Source organism: Vigna unguiculata, chromosome 5, assembly GCF_037176805.1.
Source record: "Vigna unguiculata cultivar grain cowpea cultivar isolate G323 ecotype 2 chromosome 5, ASM3717680v1, whole genome shotgun sequence".
NCBI lineage: Eukaryota > Viridiplantae > Streptophyta > Magnoliopsida > Fabales > Fabaceae > Vigna > Vigna unguiculata.
The window spans coordinates 48115158-48136076 of NC_140796.1; the positions used below are offsets into that span (position 1 = coordinate 48115158).

Below are 20919 nucleotides of genomic sequence, written 5' to 3' on the forward strand. Positions count from 1 at the left end.
ACAAGTATAAGGATAAATATGTTTTTGGTCCCTCAAGTTTCAGTGAATTTTGGAATTAGTCCCTCTTCGAAATTTTATACCAATTTAGTCATTCATCTTTAGAAATGTGTGGATTTAGTCCTTCTTACCAATTTTTGTTAAGTATATTTGACATTTTAAACACATTTTATGATAATATTTGAGTTATATTGAAGCGAAAAATGTGTCAAATGGTATACACAATTCAAATACCATCATGAAATGCGCTTGAAACGTCAGATAAACTTAACAAAGTTTGGTTAAAAGGACTAAATTCATACATTTTTAAGTTTGGTTAAAAGGACTAAATTCATACATTTTTAAAGATGAAGGACTAAATTGGTATAAAGTTTCGAAGAGGGACTAATTCCAAATTTCACTAAAACTTGAGGGACCAAAAACATATTTAACCCACAAGTATATAATGGTAATTCTTCCTTCTTTGGATGTGGTAACCCAAACATAAATCATATTTTTGGTATATCTAATAACAAGTACTTGGAGGTCATGGCTTCCTTCTAAATTTAAATATTGGATTTTTTTTTATTCCGCAAGTTGGCAATAGGTATTTTATTTTGTTAGTGGTTTAATCGGTTATTTATACGAATGTTAAGTTTAATTTCACACAAGATTCCCTCGAGATTAGGGATGGTAACGGGGCGGGTCGAGCACGAGTTTCACTATCCCATACCCATTTCCGTAAAAAAAATTCATCCCCATCCCCATACCCAAAACCAACGGGTATCAAATTTTTGTCTCATCCCCATCCCCACCGGGTAACGGGTATAATCTCGTACCCATACCCATACCCATTTTCTTACTACTTCAATATTAATTTCAATTAATTTTTATAAAATAATAAAAAAATACGATAAAGGAAACATAATATTATCAAATATTCAATATTAGAAGGATGATTGTTTCTTCGATATCAAATACTTTAAAATAAATTACAATTGTTTACATTTTAGATTATAATACCAAATCAAATTTCATGAGAAACAAAACAATTATTAAATTTGCAAATATTAATGAAACATAGTTGATAAAATTTAAAAATATTTTTTTTAAATATAAAAGAAAAACAAATATTCAAATTAAAATATATTTTAAATGTTTGTTTACTTCAATCTTTTAAATTTTAATAAATCTCTTTTTTATACACTAATAAAAGTTATAATACATCATTTGATCAAAATGATACAAAGAACAAATAATAATCATAATAAAAGTTTAAAATAAATTATAATTGTTTACATTTTAGATTATAATACCAAATAAAATTTCATGAGAACCAGCATATTTATTAAATTTACATACATTAATGAAACCTAGTTGATAAGATTTAAAAATATTTTTTAAAAAATATAAAAGGAAAACAAATATTCAAATTAAAATATATTTTAAATGTTTGTTTACTTCAATCTTTTAAATTCTAATGAATCTCTTTTTCATACACTAATAAAAGTTATAATACATCATTTGATCAAAATGATACAAAGAACAAATAATAATCATAATAAAAGTTTAAAATAAATTATAATTGTTTACATTTTAGATTATAATACCAAATAAAATTTCATGAGAATGAACACATTTATTAAATTTACAAACATTAATGAAACCTAGTTGATAAAATTTAAAAATATTTTTTAAAAAATATAAAAGGACAACAAATATTCAAATTAAATTATATTTTAAATGTTTGTTTACTTCAATCTTTTAAATTCTAATGAATCTCTTTTTTATACACTAATAAAAGTTATAATACATTACTTGATCAAAATGATACAAAGAACAAATAATAATCATAATAATAAAATTTTAACATAGATCTTGTATATTTTGAACTTCAATTATGTTGGATGGTGATAAAAAATAATTCATGACAATTACATTAAATTTTTATATTGTAGTAAATAAAAGTTATTTATACAATTATAGTGAAAAAATTACAGTATGATTGATAATGAGTTAGAAAATAAAAAATAATTAGATAAAATATATCAAAATAGTATTCTACATAATGAAAACAAACAAGAAATAAAAATATTAAAAAATTAACAAATGTTTACAAACAATTTGAGAGACTATTGAAAGAAATCGCACAAAGGAAAACAAATGTATAATTAAGGATATGATAAGTTGAAAAATATCTTAGAGAGATCTTCAACATATATACTCAATGGTTGAGAAATAACAAAAAATATTTTAGTGAAACAAAAGAGTTCTTCAAATGAAACAAAAACTAATAATAATAATAATAAGTAAATGTTTTTTTTTTCTATTACCTAGTAAACAAAAGGTTTGTACTATTAAATACTTAAATTGAGAGTATTAAACATTCTCATGTGAAAGAAAAATATACAGTAAATAAAAATATTAAAAAATAATAGAAATATTAAAATGTGACATAAAAAATTTTAATTGACATACATCTTTTAAATATAATTACATAAAGGATAAATATAAAAAATATAATTGAAATGCGAATGAGTTTCATGACAAACCAAATAATTAGAAGAAATAAAAAATAATATATATATATGGTTATTTAATTAATTGAGAATATTTTAATAATTTAAACGGGGACGGGTATTATGGTGGGGATATGTATATCCTCATACCCATCCCCATATCCAACTAAAAAAGTCGGGAATTCCCCATACCCATACCTATACCCAGTCAATGCGGGATTCCCCGACAAAACGGAGACGGGTTCAGATAATACCTACGGGGACGAGTTTATTTGCCATCTCTATTCGAGATCGATATATTTGAAATTCGAGAAAAATAAAAGTAGCCCATTTAAATCTATATATATGAAGAGCTCCTTCATTCAACCTAAAGGGAGTTTAGATACTCAAAAGAAAATTATAATCTTTGACAAATCTCAAATCATGAGTTAATGTTAAAAATATTCTCAATCCAAAATTTTAGAATATTAGATGTTTAGATTATATATATATATATATATAAAATTCACCTTGTACATCTTAATATCTTCACTATCTTCTCCGGTTATAATCTCGCAAACTCTTCTATTTTCTGAAGTGTTCTACCTACGAGAAAAAGAAAACACTGTTTCATTAACAATGTAATTGTGTCTAGGCAATAAAATTACGACACACATCACCCTGAAAGGGAAGGTTTAAACACAACAAACCACAAACGAAAATACTAAATTGAATAAAACAAGAATATATTTTGGGTTCCCTCAAGATTTATTAATATTATAGAGTTCTTTTTCCAAGATGTTGCAGAACTTATTCATGTGAGTTCTTTCAAGTGCTAATCCAACCTCAATTCCTCCTTTTTCGTCTCTGCAATCAGAAAGAGAAATGGATCCTGACGATTCAATATGCGCTGCTTCACATTTCTTAGGCTTTCCCCAACCAAAATCAGTCTGGTATACACCCAATTTTGGTGAACCTGCAATAACCAACACAGATTTACCTGGTTTTCCTAACTCTCTATAATCTGACATCAACGTTTCAGCATTTCTCAAAGGATCACTCTTCAAATATCTAATTTCCTTTCCAATAGCATTTGCCGCAGCAACGATCCCATCTTCTCCCACCAGCTCATTCCTCTTTATTGCCACAATGTAAGCGGTTAAACAATTTCCAAAGTACGTGGAAGGTAATGAAAATTCAGGACGATCGCGACAATCTGCTAGAAACACCAAGTGACAAAGTTCATCACACTCTTCTGAAAAACAAATGGCTCTTTTTTCTTCCGACCTAATCATGCAAACCCAAATTATAGAGCATGCTACAACAAAGGTTGATATGTGTAATAACCCCGAATCGTTGCTTGCACATTTAAGAGAGACCCATTTCTTTAGTTTCTCAACTTGTTCAAGACTGAGTACAAGAGTGAAGCGCAGCTTGTTAGTGGAAACATCTCGCACGAGCCCAGCGAACTCCATGCTTTTGGACTCAAAATGTTCAAGTTCTTGAAAGTAAATGAACTTAAGCCCTTTTGGGTCTTTAACTTTGTCTCTCTCGTGTGAAGGAAGAGACAAAGAGGCCTCAATGGAAGTGAACTCCCCTCTCGCATTGCAAAGAGAAGCCCAAAACTTGATGAAATGATGAAGTGATTTGCCATCCCCAGCAAGGTGGTTGAAGGTGAGACATATGCTGAAGCCAGAGTTTGGGAAAAGCGTGACCTGAATGGCCATGAGAGGCATCACACGTATGCCATCCTGCTCAACACGTGCGGAAGGCAAGGTAGGAACAAGAGGGTGCCAGTTTTGAACGTCTTGAGGAGAATCTGACGTGAGGAGATTGAAGTCTGCTGTGGACTCTGCAACGGTGAAGGAGAGAGAGTCGCCGTGAAGGTAACGAATGTGAGAGAGGTGGAGTTGTGGTGGAACGATGAGATTGGAGGCAAAAGGGAAGAAATGTTGGAGAGAGAGCGAAAGAGAGTGTTTGAGAATGGGAAGTGCTTCTTGGAGGAAGTGGTGAGTGGGGTGGGGAAACTCGTAGAAGAAGATGCGTTGGATGGAGTTGCAGAAGAACCATGGAATGTCAAAGAAAGTGAGGGGAAGAGTGGTTGAAGGAACAGAATTTGGTGGCGGAGAAACTTGACACTGCTCTATGATCTTCACTGAATCAAGTTCTCTCCGGTGAGCCATTTTCTCACAGAAGCTTCTTGTGAGAGAAAGCGAGAGAAAATTGATAATGGTTTGATAATTTCAGATCACGTGACACTGTGCGGTTGCACATGCTTTCGTGGAAGTTGATAACCCTTTTGTATTACGTGACGTGTGTGAGTAGTCTGTTAGACTATTATATTGTAAAATAATAACTAGCGTGGAACTTCAATGCAATTATAAATTATAATTGCAAATAGTGAAGATTGATATCGTCCCAGTATGTATATGGCCTTTCTTGCTTCCTATTTTAGAATTTCATTTTTAAATATAAAATATCGTTTGGTATATTATTTGATTTCACTGCAATGCTATATTGATCTTGTAGAATTCAATTTGGATTGATTTTATAGTTTGATAAACTTTTTGGAGAATATTTTTCGTAAGATATTGTTAAATGAGATTTACGCACTTTTTAGTTTTAGATAAAGATGCATTTTTTTTTTTAATTTTAATATAAAGTATCACTTGTCTTTTCGAAATTTTAAGGACATATTTTTGTTGTTGTGATTTTAATAGATGATATTAATCATATTTATATCATTAATGAACACACATTCGCCTTTAACATTGTATTTTAAAATATTATATTAAAATTTAAGTAAAAAAGTTAAATGTATTTTTACATTTCGAAAATATTATTTTACAAACAAAATTAAAATATTATTTTTCTCAAAAACTAAATGTTTTTATATTTTCAATAAGGAAATTTATAATTTAGTAATAGTATATTTTTATGATTTTCTTAATGTGTAATACTTTATATTTCAATTTTTTATTGTACAAAATTATTCCATTTCTATATTTTAAACACTTTTTATTATATTTAAATCTTAGTCAATATGTTGTTTCTAAAAACAGTAAAATAGGTGAATCTAACGTAATTAGAATACGAGTGTTATTTATTAAAATATAATGTTTATTTAGAATCTAAATAAATGTTAATATCACTTAATTAAAGATATGAAAAAGTTAAGGTACTACTTGGTTGATGAGTGGAAAAAGTTAAAAAACGAATACATTTTTTTCAAGAAAAATGAAGTAAATGTATTTTTTTTTTCTCATAACTGCGACGATTCGATATATATATATATATATATATATATATATATATATATATATATATATTATTTTATTTTATTTTATACAATTTGTTATCTTTTCAGAAAATATCATTTTTCTTTGTTTGTATATTTTTTTTAAGATTTTGATTGATCTACTCATTTATTGGAGTGCATCATAGTAGTTTTGATAGAGAATACTACCATCCTAGTTGGTCAAAATCTTCATTATATTAAGTTCATCTTTTTCTCTTCTTTTTTAGTCATTTTTAAAAAATATGCATACATGTGATGTTATCTAATTGAATGAGACTCAAAAGGATTTAAGATGAACCTTTGTTTTTCTATGATCAAGAAATCAAATCATTTATTACGCTATCATCTTGTTAAATAAGTTGCACATGTAAATAATTAAATCTCACATGGTTTTTATGCATACTCTATGGCATCACAAATTTAGAAATGGAGTAAAAAAAAGTCAAAAATTAGAGATGGAGTTATGTATATTGTCTAATTAACTGATAAAAGTGTAGATTTTAAGACCGGACTATCACTTATTAGTATAAATTAAATTTATTTTTTTATTGTCTAACGTTTGTTGATGTAGCTGAAGTTAAATTTGGTTCATTCAAGACATGAAATTAAATTGTTATGAGTTATAAAATACTGCCAAAATTAGTAAATTCTAGAAAGAAGTATACTAGGAGCTGAATGCACCACTAGTTTTTACTTATACACCACCATTATGCATCTCCTTGACACTAAATTAAGAAAAAATAATAAATATAAAGACTAAACAGAGATTTTTCACATGACATTAGTCCCAACAATGTCATGTGACATTGTCACTACCATGTCACACTGTCTCTGTCACATGGCAGAACCTCTCATGACACATGACAAAATTTATTTTTTTAAAAAGAATTCCAAAAATAAAAGAAAATTGAGAAAAAAAAACACATAAATTAATGTTATTAGTACTATGCTAACACACTACAAGAAATATGGTTATTATCTATGTCAATATTTCGTAGGTAATGACCATTTTTCGTATATAATTTGAATTTAACTACGAATTATCTACGAAATAAATTTCGTAAGTAATACGTTGATAGGTAATTTTATCTACAAAAATCTCTTTCGTAAGTAATTTACCTACTAAATTAAGAAAAAATAAAAAATACAAGGACTAAATGGAGATTTTTCACATGACATTAATCCCAACAATGTCATGTGACATTGTCACTACCATGTCACATTGTCTCTGTCACATGGCAGAACCTCTCATGACACATGACAAAATTTATTTTTTTAAAAAGAATTAAAAAAATAAAAGAAAATTGAGAAAAAAAAACTATAAGTTAACACGTAACACATAAATTAATGTTATTAGTACTATGCTAACACGCTACAAGAAATATGGTTATTATCTATGTCAATATTTCGTAGGTAATGACCATTTTTCGTATATAATTTGAATTACCTACGAAATAAATTTCGTAAGTAATACGTTGATAGGTAATTTTATCTACAAAAATATCTTTCGTAAGTAATTTACCTACTGAATTAAGAAAAAATAATAAATACAAAGACTAAATGGAGATTTTTCACATGACATTAGTCCACCCAATGTCATGTGACATTGTCACTACCATGTCACAATGTCTCTGTCACATGGCAGAACCTCTCATGACACATGACAAAATTTATTTTTTTAAAAAGAATTAAAAAAAATATAAAAAAAATTGAGAAAAAAACTATAAGTTAACACGTAACACATAAATTAATGTTATTAGTATTATGCTAACACACTACAAGAAATATGGTTATTATCTATGTCAATATTTCGTAGGTAATGACCATTTTTCGTATATAATTTGAATTTAGCTACAAATTACCTACGAAATAAATTTCGTAAGTAATACGTTGATAGGTAATTTTACCTACACAAATCTCTTTCATAAGTAATTTACCTACAATAATTATCTACGAAATTAGGGTGTCTCTAACTTACCTACGAAAAATTTTGTCGAAAAGTTTGTCATTCAATATTCGAGTTACCTACGAAATATTTCGTAGATAACTTATCTACGATACTTTTTGTAAGTAATTTACATACGAAATGTTTTATAGGGAAATTACCTACGAAATGTTTCATAGGTAAATTACCTACGAAATATTTCGTAGATAAGTTACCTATAAAATGTTTTGTAGATAAGTTACCTACAAATATTTGATAAGTAATTTACCTACGACGTATTCCGTAGATAACAGTAAATATAAAAAAATTAGAAAACCATACAGGTTACTTGAATCTTTGCAATATTATTAAATATTTTTAAAATAACCATTTGTATGTCATCATGACAAAATAATAATTATATATAAATATTTATATTCATTTTGTTATTTTTCAAACATTGATTGATGTCAGTTATATCACAGAGTAAACAATAACATTCACAATAATCACTCAAATAGGACATGCAATAACAACTAAATAACGCCTCCAAATATAACAACAAAATTTTACAAAGGTTCCAGCAACATTCATATCATTACATCAACTACACATTACCCTCTTGAGCATCATCCTAGTTTTGGTCCTCATTTTGTGGTTGTTCATTGACGTCTTGCGAAATAGTTTATACGACGAGATGGAGAAGAGGGAGAACAAGAGATACTAGGGATCCTAATTTTCTTTACAGACATTGATTCTCCTCCCTAGATTGATGAATCTCTTCTTCCCACCTTAGGATCTATTGTGATTCCACAAGTGTAGAAGTATATGTTGCTTGTGTGAAGGATTCCCCGCAAAGATTTATGTCTTTCACTTTTCCAACCTGTCGCAATCGAAACCGCGACAGGATAGTGAACCAAAATAAAAATTGAAAAAATAGAGTTTGGAGTCGTCACCATAGTTTATTCTGGAAAACTACGAAAAAACAAAATAAGACAAGGTCTACAATAACTAGATTTTTGGTCCGGGAATCAGTTACGCGTAGGGAAGGTGTTAGCAGTCTACCACGCTTGTCCTAAGACGACCTTTAATTAAATGTGAAAAACTTATGTGGTTTTTCAAAATATTTATTTACCCCAATAAAAATAACAAAATAATATAATAAAGAAACAAAAATATTTTTTTGGTTTTTTTAGTTCGACAAAGATTAATCATCGATCCTACGTATCTCCATTCACAATAGAGAATCAGGGTTACGTAATTCTTTATGAAAACCTATTTGAGAAAAGATTTTATTTTTATTTTTCATAATTTTGAAATTTTTTTTATGTTTTTTTGGTATTTTTAACAAATTGGAAATAGATGTCATGTGACGTGAACGGCCGGACAGACACATAAAGTAAACAAAGAAAATTATTTTTTATTTTTTGTTCTTTATATATATATATATATATATATATATATTAGAAAAAAGAAATTTGAAAATAGATGTCACGCGACGCGAGCGGCCAGACAAACACTAAAGAAATAGGAAAAAAATTTATGATTAAAAAAATATAATGAAAATTGGAAAAAAAATTAATCAAAAGAAAAAAAAAACTAGCAGTGACATACCTTCAAAAGTTTTCAATATCTCTTCTTCTATATCAATCTCACCCTTTCATACTCTCATTCTCTCACTTTGTACATTACAACTACCTTTCGTCTTCTTTTTTTCTTGCCTACTTTTTAAAAATTTTTGTTTTTCTCCAAGAGAGGTAAAGATGAGCTGTGTCTATGTGGGTGGTAATGAGAAGGAAAGATGAAGTGTAGATAATATTCTTTTATCCTTTTTAATATGACAGACTATGTCTATATATCTACACATTGCAATATCAATATAATCTTAATCTTAATTGTAATGAACAATATAAGAAAGAGATTGGTCATGATAACAATACATTACGAGAATCAAATCACAACAAATCAAAGCACAATATTAATCATTATCAGTAATAAGTAATATTGATTCTAAAATCATTAGAAGAGATATTTCTTCTAATTATTAGAATCATATCACTATTTTCTTTATCAGGAACAAATTGGTAGAAAAGTAAAGGGTGAGGACGGAAATATGTTGAATTGGTGGGCTCACGAGGAAGAGTTTGATAAGTAGCAACAAATTGGCCTCTTCCTTTTTTTTTCATCTCTATTTTTTTTTTGCTAAAATTAAAGTTTGAGAATTTTTGAAGAAAATTTTATTTCACCTTTTTTATTTACCACTAACTAAATTTTTATTTTTTATTTTGTTTTCGAAAATAAAATTATTCACCCAAACGAAATTGTTTGTTGACACAACCCCATGTACTCGTTCCTTAACATTTTTGCCACCAGTAACAACCAATCAACTTTTTTTCCTTAAGTTCTCCTCCTCAACAGGGTCTAATGGGGATATTTCTCCCCCTCCCCCCCCCCCCCCATTACCAAAAACAACCTCAAATCTTGCTTAAGAAAATATAGTATGAAATTCTTCCTGTAATTCAAAAATATACATGTTATATAATGCCAATTGTTATATTTAAAAAGGAGGAAAAATATACAAAGTTAGAAAAATTACACGTCTCCTTAGATTTGTGATCTACAAAATCACCGGTAAAAGACCAAATTATATAGTATTTTAGAAAATATTAACTCAATTGAGACTAGTCAAAATATGATGACCCAATTAAAATTTTGGCTTAATACCTAATTTAATTCTCTAATTTTATTCAAATTTTCAAAAAGACCCATAATTTTTTATTTGTTCAATTTAGTCTTGTATTTTTATTTTAAATGTTCAATTTAATCATTTCTGTTAGATTGATGTTAACGTCATGTTCGTACAGTGTCACATGACAATGTTTGTTTTTTATTTAATTCTTTTATTTGTAATTTTGATTCAATGGGTCATTTTTTTAAATGAGATCAAATTAATAATTAAACATAATTAAAACTTATATAAACATGTTAAAATTTTTTTTTTAAATTTATATATCAAATTACTCCTCCTAGATATTCAAATTAAATTATTAAAAAACCCCATATTTAAACTTATAATTTTTTTAAAATATTAAAAATGTAAATTTTAAGTGACACTTGTAATTTTTAAATGTTGAATGTGACAAATATTTTTAATGTGACATGTGTCACTTTATATTTACATTTTTAATATTTTTAAAATATTATAAATTTAAATAAGAATTTTTTTAATATAAAAATATAAAAAAAATAACTTGATTATTTAGTGGAGTAATTTGATATATATATTTTTTAAAATTAACATGTAAATATAGAAAAAGAGTTAAACCAGGTAAATCTGTGTGCGTTATTGCAAGTTCACCAAAATTTGGTTCGTACCAGACGGAGTTTGGTTGGGGAAAGCCTAAGAAATGCGAACTAGCACATATTGAATCATCAACATCCATTTCTCTTTTTGATTGCAAAGACGAAAAAGAAGGAATTGAGGGTGGATTGGCACTTGAAAGGATTCAGATGAATAACTTCACCAACATCTTACGACAACAACTCCATAATATTGATAAATTCTGAGTGAATAATTTCATGGGAAAAAAAATTATAAAAGATTATATTTTCCTTTTCTTGTTTCTATACGTCAGTAGTTTCTTCTCTTTTGTTAGAGTAACTAGTATTTTGATCTGTGCAACGCACGGGTTAATTTTTAGATAAATAAATTTAGTTTTATATAGTAATTAGTAAAAGATAAATATTAATTTTTAAATAGAAATGATAAATATGATTTAAAATAAAAAATATCAATTTATCATATTTATAAATGAATGTAACAATTTTGAACATGATCGTGATAACACTAATTATAGTAATCTTTGTTTTGTTCAATATGAAGTTCAACTTTTTGAATATTTATGTATATGTTATGAATATCTATATAGAATTTCATTGTTCAAAAGGTTATTATAATCTTCAATATAAAACAGATGCAATATTATTAAATTTAAAATTGGATTCAAAAAATAAAAGAATGTAATACAATAATTGAGAAATAATCAGAATGGTGAAAGATTAATTTGTATACCTATTATTAAATATTTTCAAATATATTTTTGTAAACCACATTTGTAGTTGTAGTGGTTACATCTCCATCTTCATCCTTAATTATTATTTTTAATCTTTTTTTTTTTGTTTTCACTTTAGAAACTATTACATATAGTTGTTCATAAGTGAATATGGGATGAAAAAGATAAAATCTAACTTTAGAGAGAGCTTGTCCTTAACTTTTGTTTGTTGTCATGACAAAACATAGACATATAGAAAATGCTTCATTTGAAACTTGAAAGACACACTGGAATAAGAAGGAGGTCAAGTTCATTCTTGGCATGAATATTTTACATAAACATTTTTGTATGTTATTATTATTGTGGAGATAACATTATTTCCCAAAACTTACAATCTTGTACCATTACAAAGATCATTTGCTTGATTAATGTTTCTTAAAAGCATCATAAAACTTATATAATACAAAAGTTTTGTAATATGCTCGTACGACTTCTATTTTCGATTGGATTATTCCATGTTGAACTAATGTCAGTCTTGGATTCAAGATATTGTTTTTGGTGGTTTGGTTGATATAAGAATTCGACTTTTCACCGATTCTTTGTAGAAAATTCTGCGAGAAGAACATATGCATATTGCATTTTTTGAATAAACATTGAATTCACTGGCATTTGACATAGTACAGAAGTTTAAAATGTACTCACATGATTTATAGTCAATCACTTCACGGTAAGACTATGAAAAATTGTAACAATCACGAAAAATACCTCCATAGTGGTCCATTAATTATTTAATTTAAAATATTTAATTAACACAAACACAGAAACATGTAAACGAGTTTTAGTTAAATTGAAAAGTAACTCCAACAGAAATATGCTTCAAACATTACTAAATAAAACTTTAAATTTAAATTGTTTATATTTAAATCAAACAACGTTTATGTATTAACTTTAATTATTTTCATTATATTTTTTAAAAAAATTCTATAATTTACAATATCTATAGAAGATCATATAATGTTTAAATACCTTTTAAGATTAATCTTCTTTTTATTAACAAATGTTATAGCCTTAGATTTTCTACATCTTATAATCTTAAAAATAAGTTCTATCCCAAATCATACTCATGAAATCAATATTTTAATGTCCAATACATTACAATTTACTACTAATTACATATTTATCATAAATCAATTTATATTAAATAATAGGTTTAAATTCTCTGTTGATCTTATTTTTGTTTGAAAATCTCAATTAGGTCATCAGATTTTGATCTATCTCGATTGGGTTCTCATTTTTTAAAATATGATACAATTTGGTTATTTATGATAATACAGTCAATTCATAAACCACGTGTCAGCTCGAATTTTTTTATATTTTTTATTTTAAAAAAAATAAATAAATTTTTCCACATGTCAAATGAGAGTACCGTCACTTGGCAGATACAATATGACGTGGCAGTAGTAGTGCCACGTGGCGCTATTGGGACAAAATGTTATGTGAAAAATCTCAATTTAATTTCTATATTTGTTATTTTGTCTTAATTCGGTCTCAATTTTATTTTTAAACTGAAATAATTTCATCCCTCTCTAAATTGAGACAAAATTTAACTTTTATATAAATGTTGTAATGATATTTTTATTAAAGTTGATATTTTTATCAAATATTTTTAATAATACTAAATTTATTTAAATTTATATTTTACATTATTTTTTGTTTAAGTCTTGTTTTAAAATTTTACATATGAATTTAAAAAAATTATTATTTTTAACTAACTCTAACATTTTTATAGAAATTATTGATATAGATATGTTTGAAACAAAATTTAATTAAAGTTTAATATAAAATATAAATTTAAATTAACTTAATCTTGTTAAAAATATTTTAAAAAATATAAATTTTAATAAAAATATTACTATAATATTTATATTAAAGTTAAATTTTTGATCTCAAGTTGAAAAGAAATGAAATTGCTACCGTTTAAAAAAAACACTAAATTAAGAAAAAATAATAAAAATAGGATTAAATTGAAATCTTTTACATTACATTTATTTTAATAATGTTACGTGGTAAAATTACACACTATTTTTACACGTGACAAAATTAATTTAAAAAAAAAATTAATGAAAATAAAAAAACATTAAGTTGACACGTAAGATACGAACTGAATTCATTAAATAATTATATCACATTTTGAAAATAAGAATTCAATCGGTCAAAATCTCTGATTATCCAATTAAAATATTCGATAAAAACAAATAACAACGTAGAATAATCCTAAAAAATATTTTTTTTTTGTTAAATTATTTCTTAAATATAAAGGCCTATGCGTAGCCCATGTTGGAGACAAGTTTTGTACAAAATAAACCCAGTACAGGTGTACAGCAGCAGTACTTTACCACTTTACCAAACTTGTGGTCACTATTATCTATATCATAAATGCATGTCGAATCTCCTTATGTTATGTCGTGTCCGCACTTCAACGTCAAAATTTTTGTCAATTAAATTAGATGTAAATATGAGATAGTCGTAATTAATATACAAGGTATATATTTAATCACGTTTGATATAGAATAGCATATTTAACATATTAGGTAATTTAAGATTGAATATATATATATATATATATATATATATATATATATATATATTTATAAACGTAAGCATGTTATTGATTCAAATTTTTAAATAGAAAAGAAATATTAGAGCTCTTTAAAAAAAATGAAGTTAAGAAATTATTAAAATGTAAAAGGATGTAAAATTAAAAAGGAAGTCAAAAGTATTATTCTTCATCGTACATGTAGTCTATTAAATTTCATTTTTCTTCTTATCCCTTGTTTCTTGTATAAGCATGAATGTTTCAATGCAGGAGAACCACTTTACTATCAAACTTTCAACTATAAAAGCAAGCATGTTAGATTCCTGGTCTCTTACTAGCACCCAACACTATATGCTATACATGGATAACCAGATTAACCATCATAAATCAGTGAAGGTGATAGAAGAATGCCAAGTTGCTCCACCACCCTCCCTTCCCTCAACCACCCTTCCCCTCACTTTCTTCGACCTTCCATGGTTTTGTTGTCGTGTCCCTATTCAACGCATCTTCTTCTATGAGTTTCCCCATCCTACACACCACTTCCTCCAAACAACACTTCCCATTCTCAAACACTCTCTTTCCCTCTCTCTCCAACACTTCTTCCCCTTTGCCTCCAATCTCATTGTTCCACCACAACCCCATCTTTCTCACATTCGTTACCTTCATGGAGATTATCTCTCCTTCATCGTTGCAGAGTCCACTGCAGACTTCACTCTCCTTGCATCTCATTCTCCCCAAGATGTTCGAAACTGGCACCCTCTTATCCCCACATTGCCTCCTCCACATGTTAACAAAGATGGCACACGTGTGTTCCCTCTCATGACCATTCAAGTCACGGTTTTCCCAAACTCTGGCTTCACCATCTGTCTCACCTTCAACCATGTTGTCGGCGACGGCAAATCACTTCATCATTTCATCAAGTTTTGGGCCTCTCTTTGCAAAGCAAGAGGGGACTTGGATCCCTTTGAAACCACACTGTCTCTTCCTTCGCATGAGAGGACAAGACTTAAAGACCCTAAAGGGCTTAAGCTCCTTTACTCTCAAGCAATTGAAATCACGGAACCCAAAATAACCGAGTTTGTTGGGCTCCGGTTTCGTTTCAGTGTAGTATTGAGTCGTGAACTTATTGACAAATTGAAGAATTGGGTCTCTTTTAAATGCGGCACTCACGATTCCGGGGCACTACATATATCAACCTTTGTCATAACATGCTCCTTGATTTGGGTTTGCATGGTTGGATCCGAGGAGAGCGAACAATATTCTGATCAACTATGCTACTTGGTGTTTCCAGCAGATTCTCGTGATCGTCCTGAATTTTCGTTAACTTCAACGTACTTTGGGAATTGTCTGACTATTTGCATGGCGGCAATGAAGAGGAGTGAGATAGTGGGAGAAAATGGGATCGTTGCTGCTGCGAATGCTATTGAAAGGGAAATTAGAGATTTCAAGAGTGATGCTTTGAAAAAGGTTGAAAATTGGGTATCAGATTATCGAGAAAGAGTTAAACCAGGTAAATCTAGGTTGTTTATTGCAGGTTCACCAAAATTAGGTGTGTACCAGACTGATTTTGGTTGGGGAAAGCCTAAGAAGTGTGAAGCAGCGCATATTGAATCTTCAGCATCTATTTCTCTTTGTGATTGCAGAGACGAAAAAGAAGGAATTCAAGTTGGATTGGCACTTGAAAGGGTTCAGATGAATAAGTTCGTCAACATCTTAGAACAGAAACTCCATAATATTGATAAATTCTGAGTGAATCATTTCATGGGGAAAAAGCTTATATTTTCCATGTTCTGTTTCTGCATGAGTAGTTTCTTTTCTTTTATTAGAGTAATGTGCTTATAATTCTTGATAAGTTGAATGATGAATGAGTTAGTACTGTTCTTAAAAGAAGTTAAAACATATCTAGTTGCATTTGAGAGCTTAAATGGATGCTCCAAATTAAAAGTAAACGCATATATTTCATTTAAAAAATTAGGTGAAATGTGCATTTTCAGACGAAGTAGACACGGTTATTTCACCTATTTTTAATACAGCAATTTTTTAAATAAACAGCTTTTGAAACTCGTTTTATACTTCTACATTAGGCAAAAATACTGGTTTTAATTATTTTCTGTTTTTCTTCTACTTTTAACATTTTATGAAAGGAATTCACCCATAAAAACATAAGTTTTTTGTACACATAGTTTCATCGTGTTTAATGTGCTTTTGTATGTCAGTGAAGGGATCCGAGAAATAAAAAACGGTAAATATGGTGTGGTTTTCCATTTCTCCTTTATTTCCTATTATCTTTTTCAGTAAAAAGAAGGTAAATAATTATGATACTTCCAAGTCTGACAATAAAGTAAATTAGTACAACATTGAAAAAATCAATCAAAAATAGAAGTGGTACAAGACTTCTATATTATCAATAAAACACCAAAGTCGCTAGTATACTACGCCTTTTATGTTATAAAAGCAACCATTAAAGTTGTTGTATGCATTAAAGTTATATGCACAGTTTTGCTTTGCAGAATGTTTAACTAATAAAAATAATGTGAAATTGAAATTTTGACGATTTCTGTTTATATATCAAAATCAAAACTCCATTTCAATTAAATTGAAATTATATTTAAATAACACCACTTTTTTTATCATGAAATCTCTCCAACTTTGTACGACTTGTTTAGATGAAATCTTCTTTTAAAAACCGCATCATATTTGTAATTTCCAATTAGAGTTGCACAGGTAAAAAAAATCTAAAAAACATAGTTAATGCTTTTTTTTCCTAAATAACATGTTATAATGTTTTTTTCAACTAATTAAAAGAGTCAATGTTATTAATAAATCTTTATATATATATATATATATATATATATATTCAAATTCAGGTTTACAAATTAATTTTTTATTAAAATTAAAAAATAAATTTAATAAATTTCCGGGTTTAATCAATAAATTTTATATTAAAATTCAAAATCATAAATTTGCTTTTTTAATAGAAATATCAAAACATTTTTTTTACCGGCAATAAAAAATATATTAATAGAACACATTGTAATTAATATAGAAAAAAAATGAATGGACAAGAATAGTCGCTATTACAAATACGTCTTTTAAGTTATGGAATATATGTTTGATACAGATGAACTCTGTTTAAATAATTAAATTTAATATTATTTGAATCAATAATATATATATATATATATATATATATATATATATATATATATATATATATATATATATATATTTGTCAAAACAGATCATCCGGTCCAGTTCGATTCGAACCATCATAGGTTGGTCACTCAGTGAGCTAACCCAATCCGATTCATTTATTAGGCGAGCTAAAAAAATTTGAACCCGGCTCGGCCTACCACGGGTTGGTGGGTTAAACGGGTTCGCTCACCGACTCACTTAATTAAAAAAATACAATTTTTTTCTTCAATCTAAAAAAAAAAAACTAAATTATAATTCTGATTAAAATCTAAGTAAACTTCAATAATATCCAAATATAATCCAAAAGGATGTTAAACTCCAACTACAAACCAAAAAAAAAAATACCAATGTGTTATAAAAAGTAACTTAACCCGACTCAAATACAAAACCCAACATAATAAAAAACACTTGTGTGACCCTTTATTTGTGGGTTGGTGAGTCAATCCGGCTCACCACGGGTTCAACTCCGGTGAGCCGGATTCTATGTGGGCCGGGTCAAAAATTAACCTGTATTAAAATTTGTAAAAAAATTTCAACCCAACCTGAACTTATGGTAGATCGGGTTGACTTGCGGTTTTCAACCTATTTTGACAACTTTATATACATATATTAAAACCGTCTGGAAAATATGAGGAAAATTAAGTGCACATAAATAAGTGACAGTGCTAGACAAAGTGCATGAAAAGGAATTTCTCATTAATGTGAAAACCACTGTCTTTACAAACAGAGTACAAACCAAAAGGTTTATATACAAGATGTAACAGAATACAGTTGTTATATAACAAACTAATAGAATGAAAAACAGAAAAATAATAGAAGAAGATATCTATGATATCTTTATTACTCTCTCACAAGGTAAGCATGAATGTTGTGCATGCTTAACCTGGATAGAATAGTCTTGAAAATAGATGGATGAAGAGATTTTGTAAAGAAGCCGACAATTTGGAAGTTGGAAGGACAATTTGGAAGTTGGAAGGAACATGAAAAAGTTTGATAAGACATTTAATAATCTTCTATCCTGCAATATGGCAATCAATCTCTGTATACTTGGTTTTTTCATAAAAGGAAGGATTCTTGATAATGTGAATAATAAAATTATTATCACAAAAAACAGAGTAGGGTGTGTACATAAAGATCTTGAAACAAGTAATGAGACCATAAACATACTTTTGAAGTTTATAGACCAGATCAGATAGTGGAGGCTTCATGTAAATATCTTCTGTCAAGTCACCATGAAGAAAAGTGTTATCCACATCTAATTGGTCAAGAAACCAATTATTTGCACTAGCTAAAGCAAGAACAAGGCGTACAGTAGTAAGTTTGACCACTGGTGAGAAAGTTTCATAGTAATCAACTCTTTAGGTTTGAGTGAAACCCTTTGCCACTGAACGGGCTTTGTATTTATCGATTGATCCATCTGTTTTGTGCTTGATCCTGTAAACCCAACGGCAACCAATAGACTTTTTATTACGAGGAAGAGAAACCAAGGTCCAATTGATCCATCTGTTTCGGTGTAGAACGTGGTTTATAACTTGTTGTCAGTATTCAAACTTGTTAGCTTCTTTGAAAGATGTAGAAATATTGTGACAAAAAGAAGTGTAGTTAGGAGAGCATTTATTGTATGAAAGAAACAAGTGAATAGGATAAGGAGTAGAGAAAGAATCAGGGACGACAGTAGCAGTACCACAATAATAGTGGTTTAAATATGTAGGTCAATTTTTAGATCTAAGGGAAACCTTTTGACCAGCAGTAGAAGCATGATATTATCAGAAACAAGAATGGGGGTATTATCTATTGTGTAATCTTTGTTATAGTAGAAACTGGTACATAAGAAGGAAAATAAAAAAGGGTAACATAAGAAAATTCATCATTTGTAGGGTTGTCAGGCAATAGCAAAGATGAAGTGTAGGGAAAAACATTTTCATGAAAAATCACGTGTCTTGAGACTAAAATGGACTTGGAATGCATGTCATACAAAACATAACCTTTAATGCCAGTTTTATATTCAAGAAATATGCATTTAGAGCTACGGGAATCAAGCTTACTAGTAACAGTAGAACTAACTTAAGCTAAACACCAGAATACTTTGAGATTAGAAAATTCTGGTTTAACAGAGTGAATCAGTTGAAAAGGAGATTTTTTATTGAAAAAGGGTGTTGGAAGTCTATTAATAATATGGGCACCAAGATTTAAGGAGTAAGACCAAAAAAATTGGGAATTTTGGCTTGAAAAAGAAGAGATTTTCTGACGTTTAGAAGGTGATAATGTTTCCTCTCAACAATGCCATTTTGTTTAGGAGTAGCAACACATGATGCTTTATGAAGAATGCAAGAGTGCAAGCAAATTGGTTTTATGTTAAAAGAATGAATTGTTAAAGCATGTTTTTAACATCATTTTTGTGTTTTAAAAGCAAAATCCAAGTAAAACAATTGTAATCATCTACAATGGTTAGAAAGTATTGGTAGCCATCTATAGATGTAGTAGAAATTAAACCCAAAATATCAACATGAATAAGTTGAAAAAAAGAAATGGTTTTAGTATGATTAATGAAAAAAGTCAGACGTTTTTGTTTAGCAAATGCACATGCATCACAAACATCAACAGGAGTAAAGGAAATATCAGAATATTGAGAAGCTAGATGGTGAAAAATTTTATTGGATGGAGACCAAGTGCCACAGATTACAAAAATAACATTATTTATGAAACTAGAATGTAAAGGAGGGGAATCTATGTTACTCATGTTTTTCACTGCTAAAGAGATGAAAAAGACCTTTATATTTCTTAACTACTCCAATAATCAGGGAGGTAGTTTTCTGCACAATGAAACAATTGTCTTGGTAAAAAAAAAAAATAATAGAACAATCGTGAGAGGTTCTTAATTGAGAAATGGATGAAAGTAAACATACTTATATATAATATCAAAACTCTATACCCTAGCAATAAGTCTTATAATAGCACAGACAAATTTCATTCTAGTTCTTTTTTGAAAGTTATATCCAGTTTGCCAAGCAATACTAACAAAGTTTCGACTAATAACAATTTTAAAAACACGCTGAACTAAAGAAATATTAAGAACAACTTTTTTGCACCCTACAAGAATTGTTTTCTGGATCAGTAACACTCGATTATTGAACTACTTCTGCAAACTCTATTCAGAAATAACTAATCACACCCACAAAACAAAACAAAAAAAAAAGAAAGAAAGAAAAACTAGAACAATGTCACTTCATTACAAAGAGAGCACACTCTAGAACTAATTCAGGTGAGTACACGTTGAATTTACACCACAAACTCTATTTTGATCTTCAAAACTTTCCAAATTTTCTTCAAGAACCTGTTCTTTCTAGAAAATAATTCTCAGAAAGTTGCTTAAATTTTGT

At 28.4% G+C, this 20919-nt stretch overlaps 1 protein-coding gene and 1 pseudogene across 1 annotated transcript; one reads left to right on the forward strand and one right to left on the reverse strand.

The window, feature by feature from the left end:
• Positions 1 to 2968: 2968 nt before the first annotated feature.
• On the reverse strand, positions 2969 to 4757 carry LOC114185861 (coumaroyl-CoA:anthocyanidin 3-O-glucoside-6''-O-coumaroyltransferase 1-like). Its single transcript, XM_028073802.2, has 2 exons — positions 3320 to 4757; positions 2969 to 3080 (listed from the first exon to the last, which is right to left on the reverse strand). The coding sequence occupies exons 1-2, from the start codon at positions 4655 to 4657 to the stop codon at positions 3060 to 3062; spliced, it is 1359 nt and encodes a 452-aa protein (XP_027929603.1). The 5' UTR covers positions 4658 to 4757; the 3' UTR covers positions 2969 to 3059.
• Positions 4758 to 14692: 9935 nt separating this feature from the next.
• On the forward strand, positions 14693 to 16269 carry LOC114184722 (coumaroyl-CoA:anthocyanidin 3-O-glucoside-6''-O-coumaroyltransferase 1 pseudogene; annotated as a pseudogene).
• Positions 16270 to 20919: the final 4650 nt, after the last annotated feature.

Excerpts from the sequence above, each read along its gene's own strand:
- LOC114185861 (XM_028073802.2), bottom strand. The coding sequence starts at position 4,657 with ATGGCTCACCGGAGAGAACTTGATTCAGTGAAGATCATAGAGCAGTGT. Across the intron at positions 3,081-3,319 it reads ACGAAAAAGGAGGAATTGAG|GTAGAACACTTCAGAAAATA; the intron begins GTTGGATTAGCA and ends TTTTTCTCGTAG.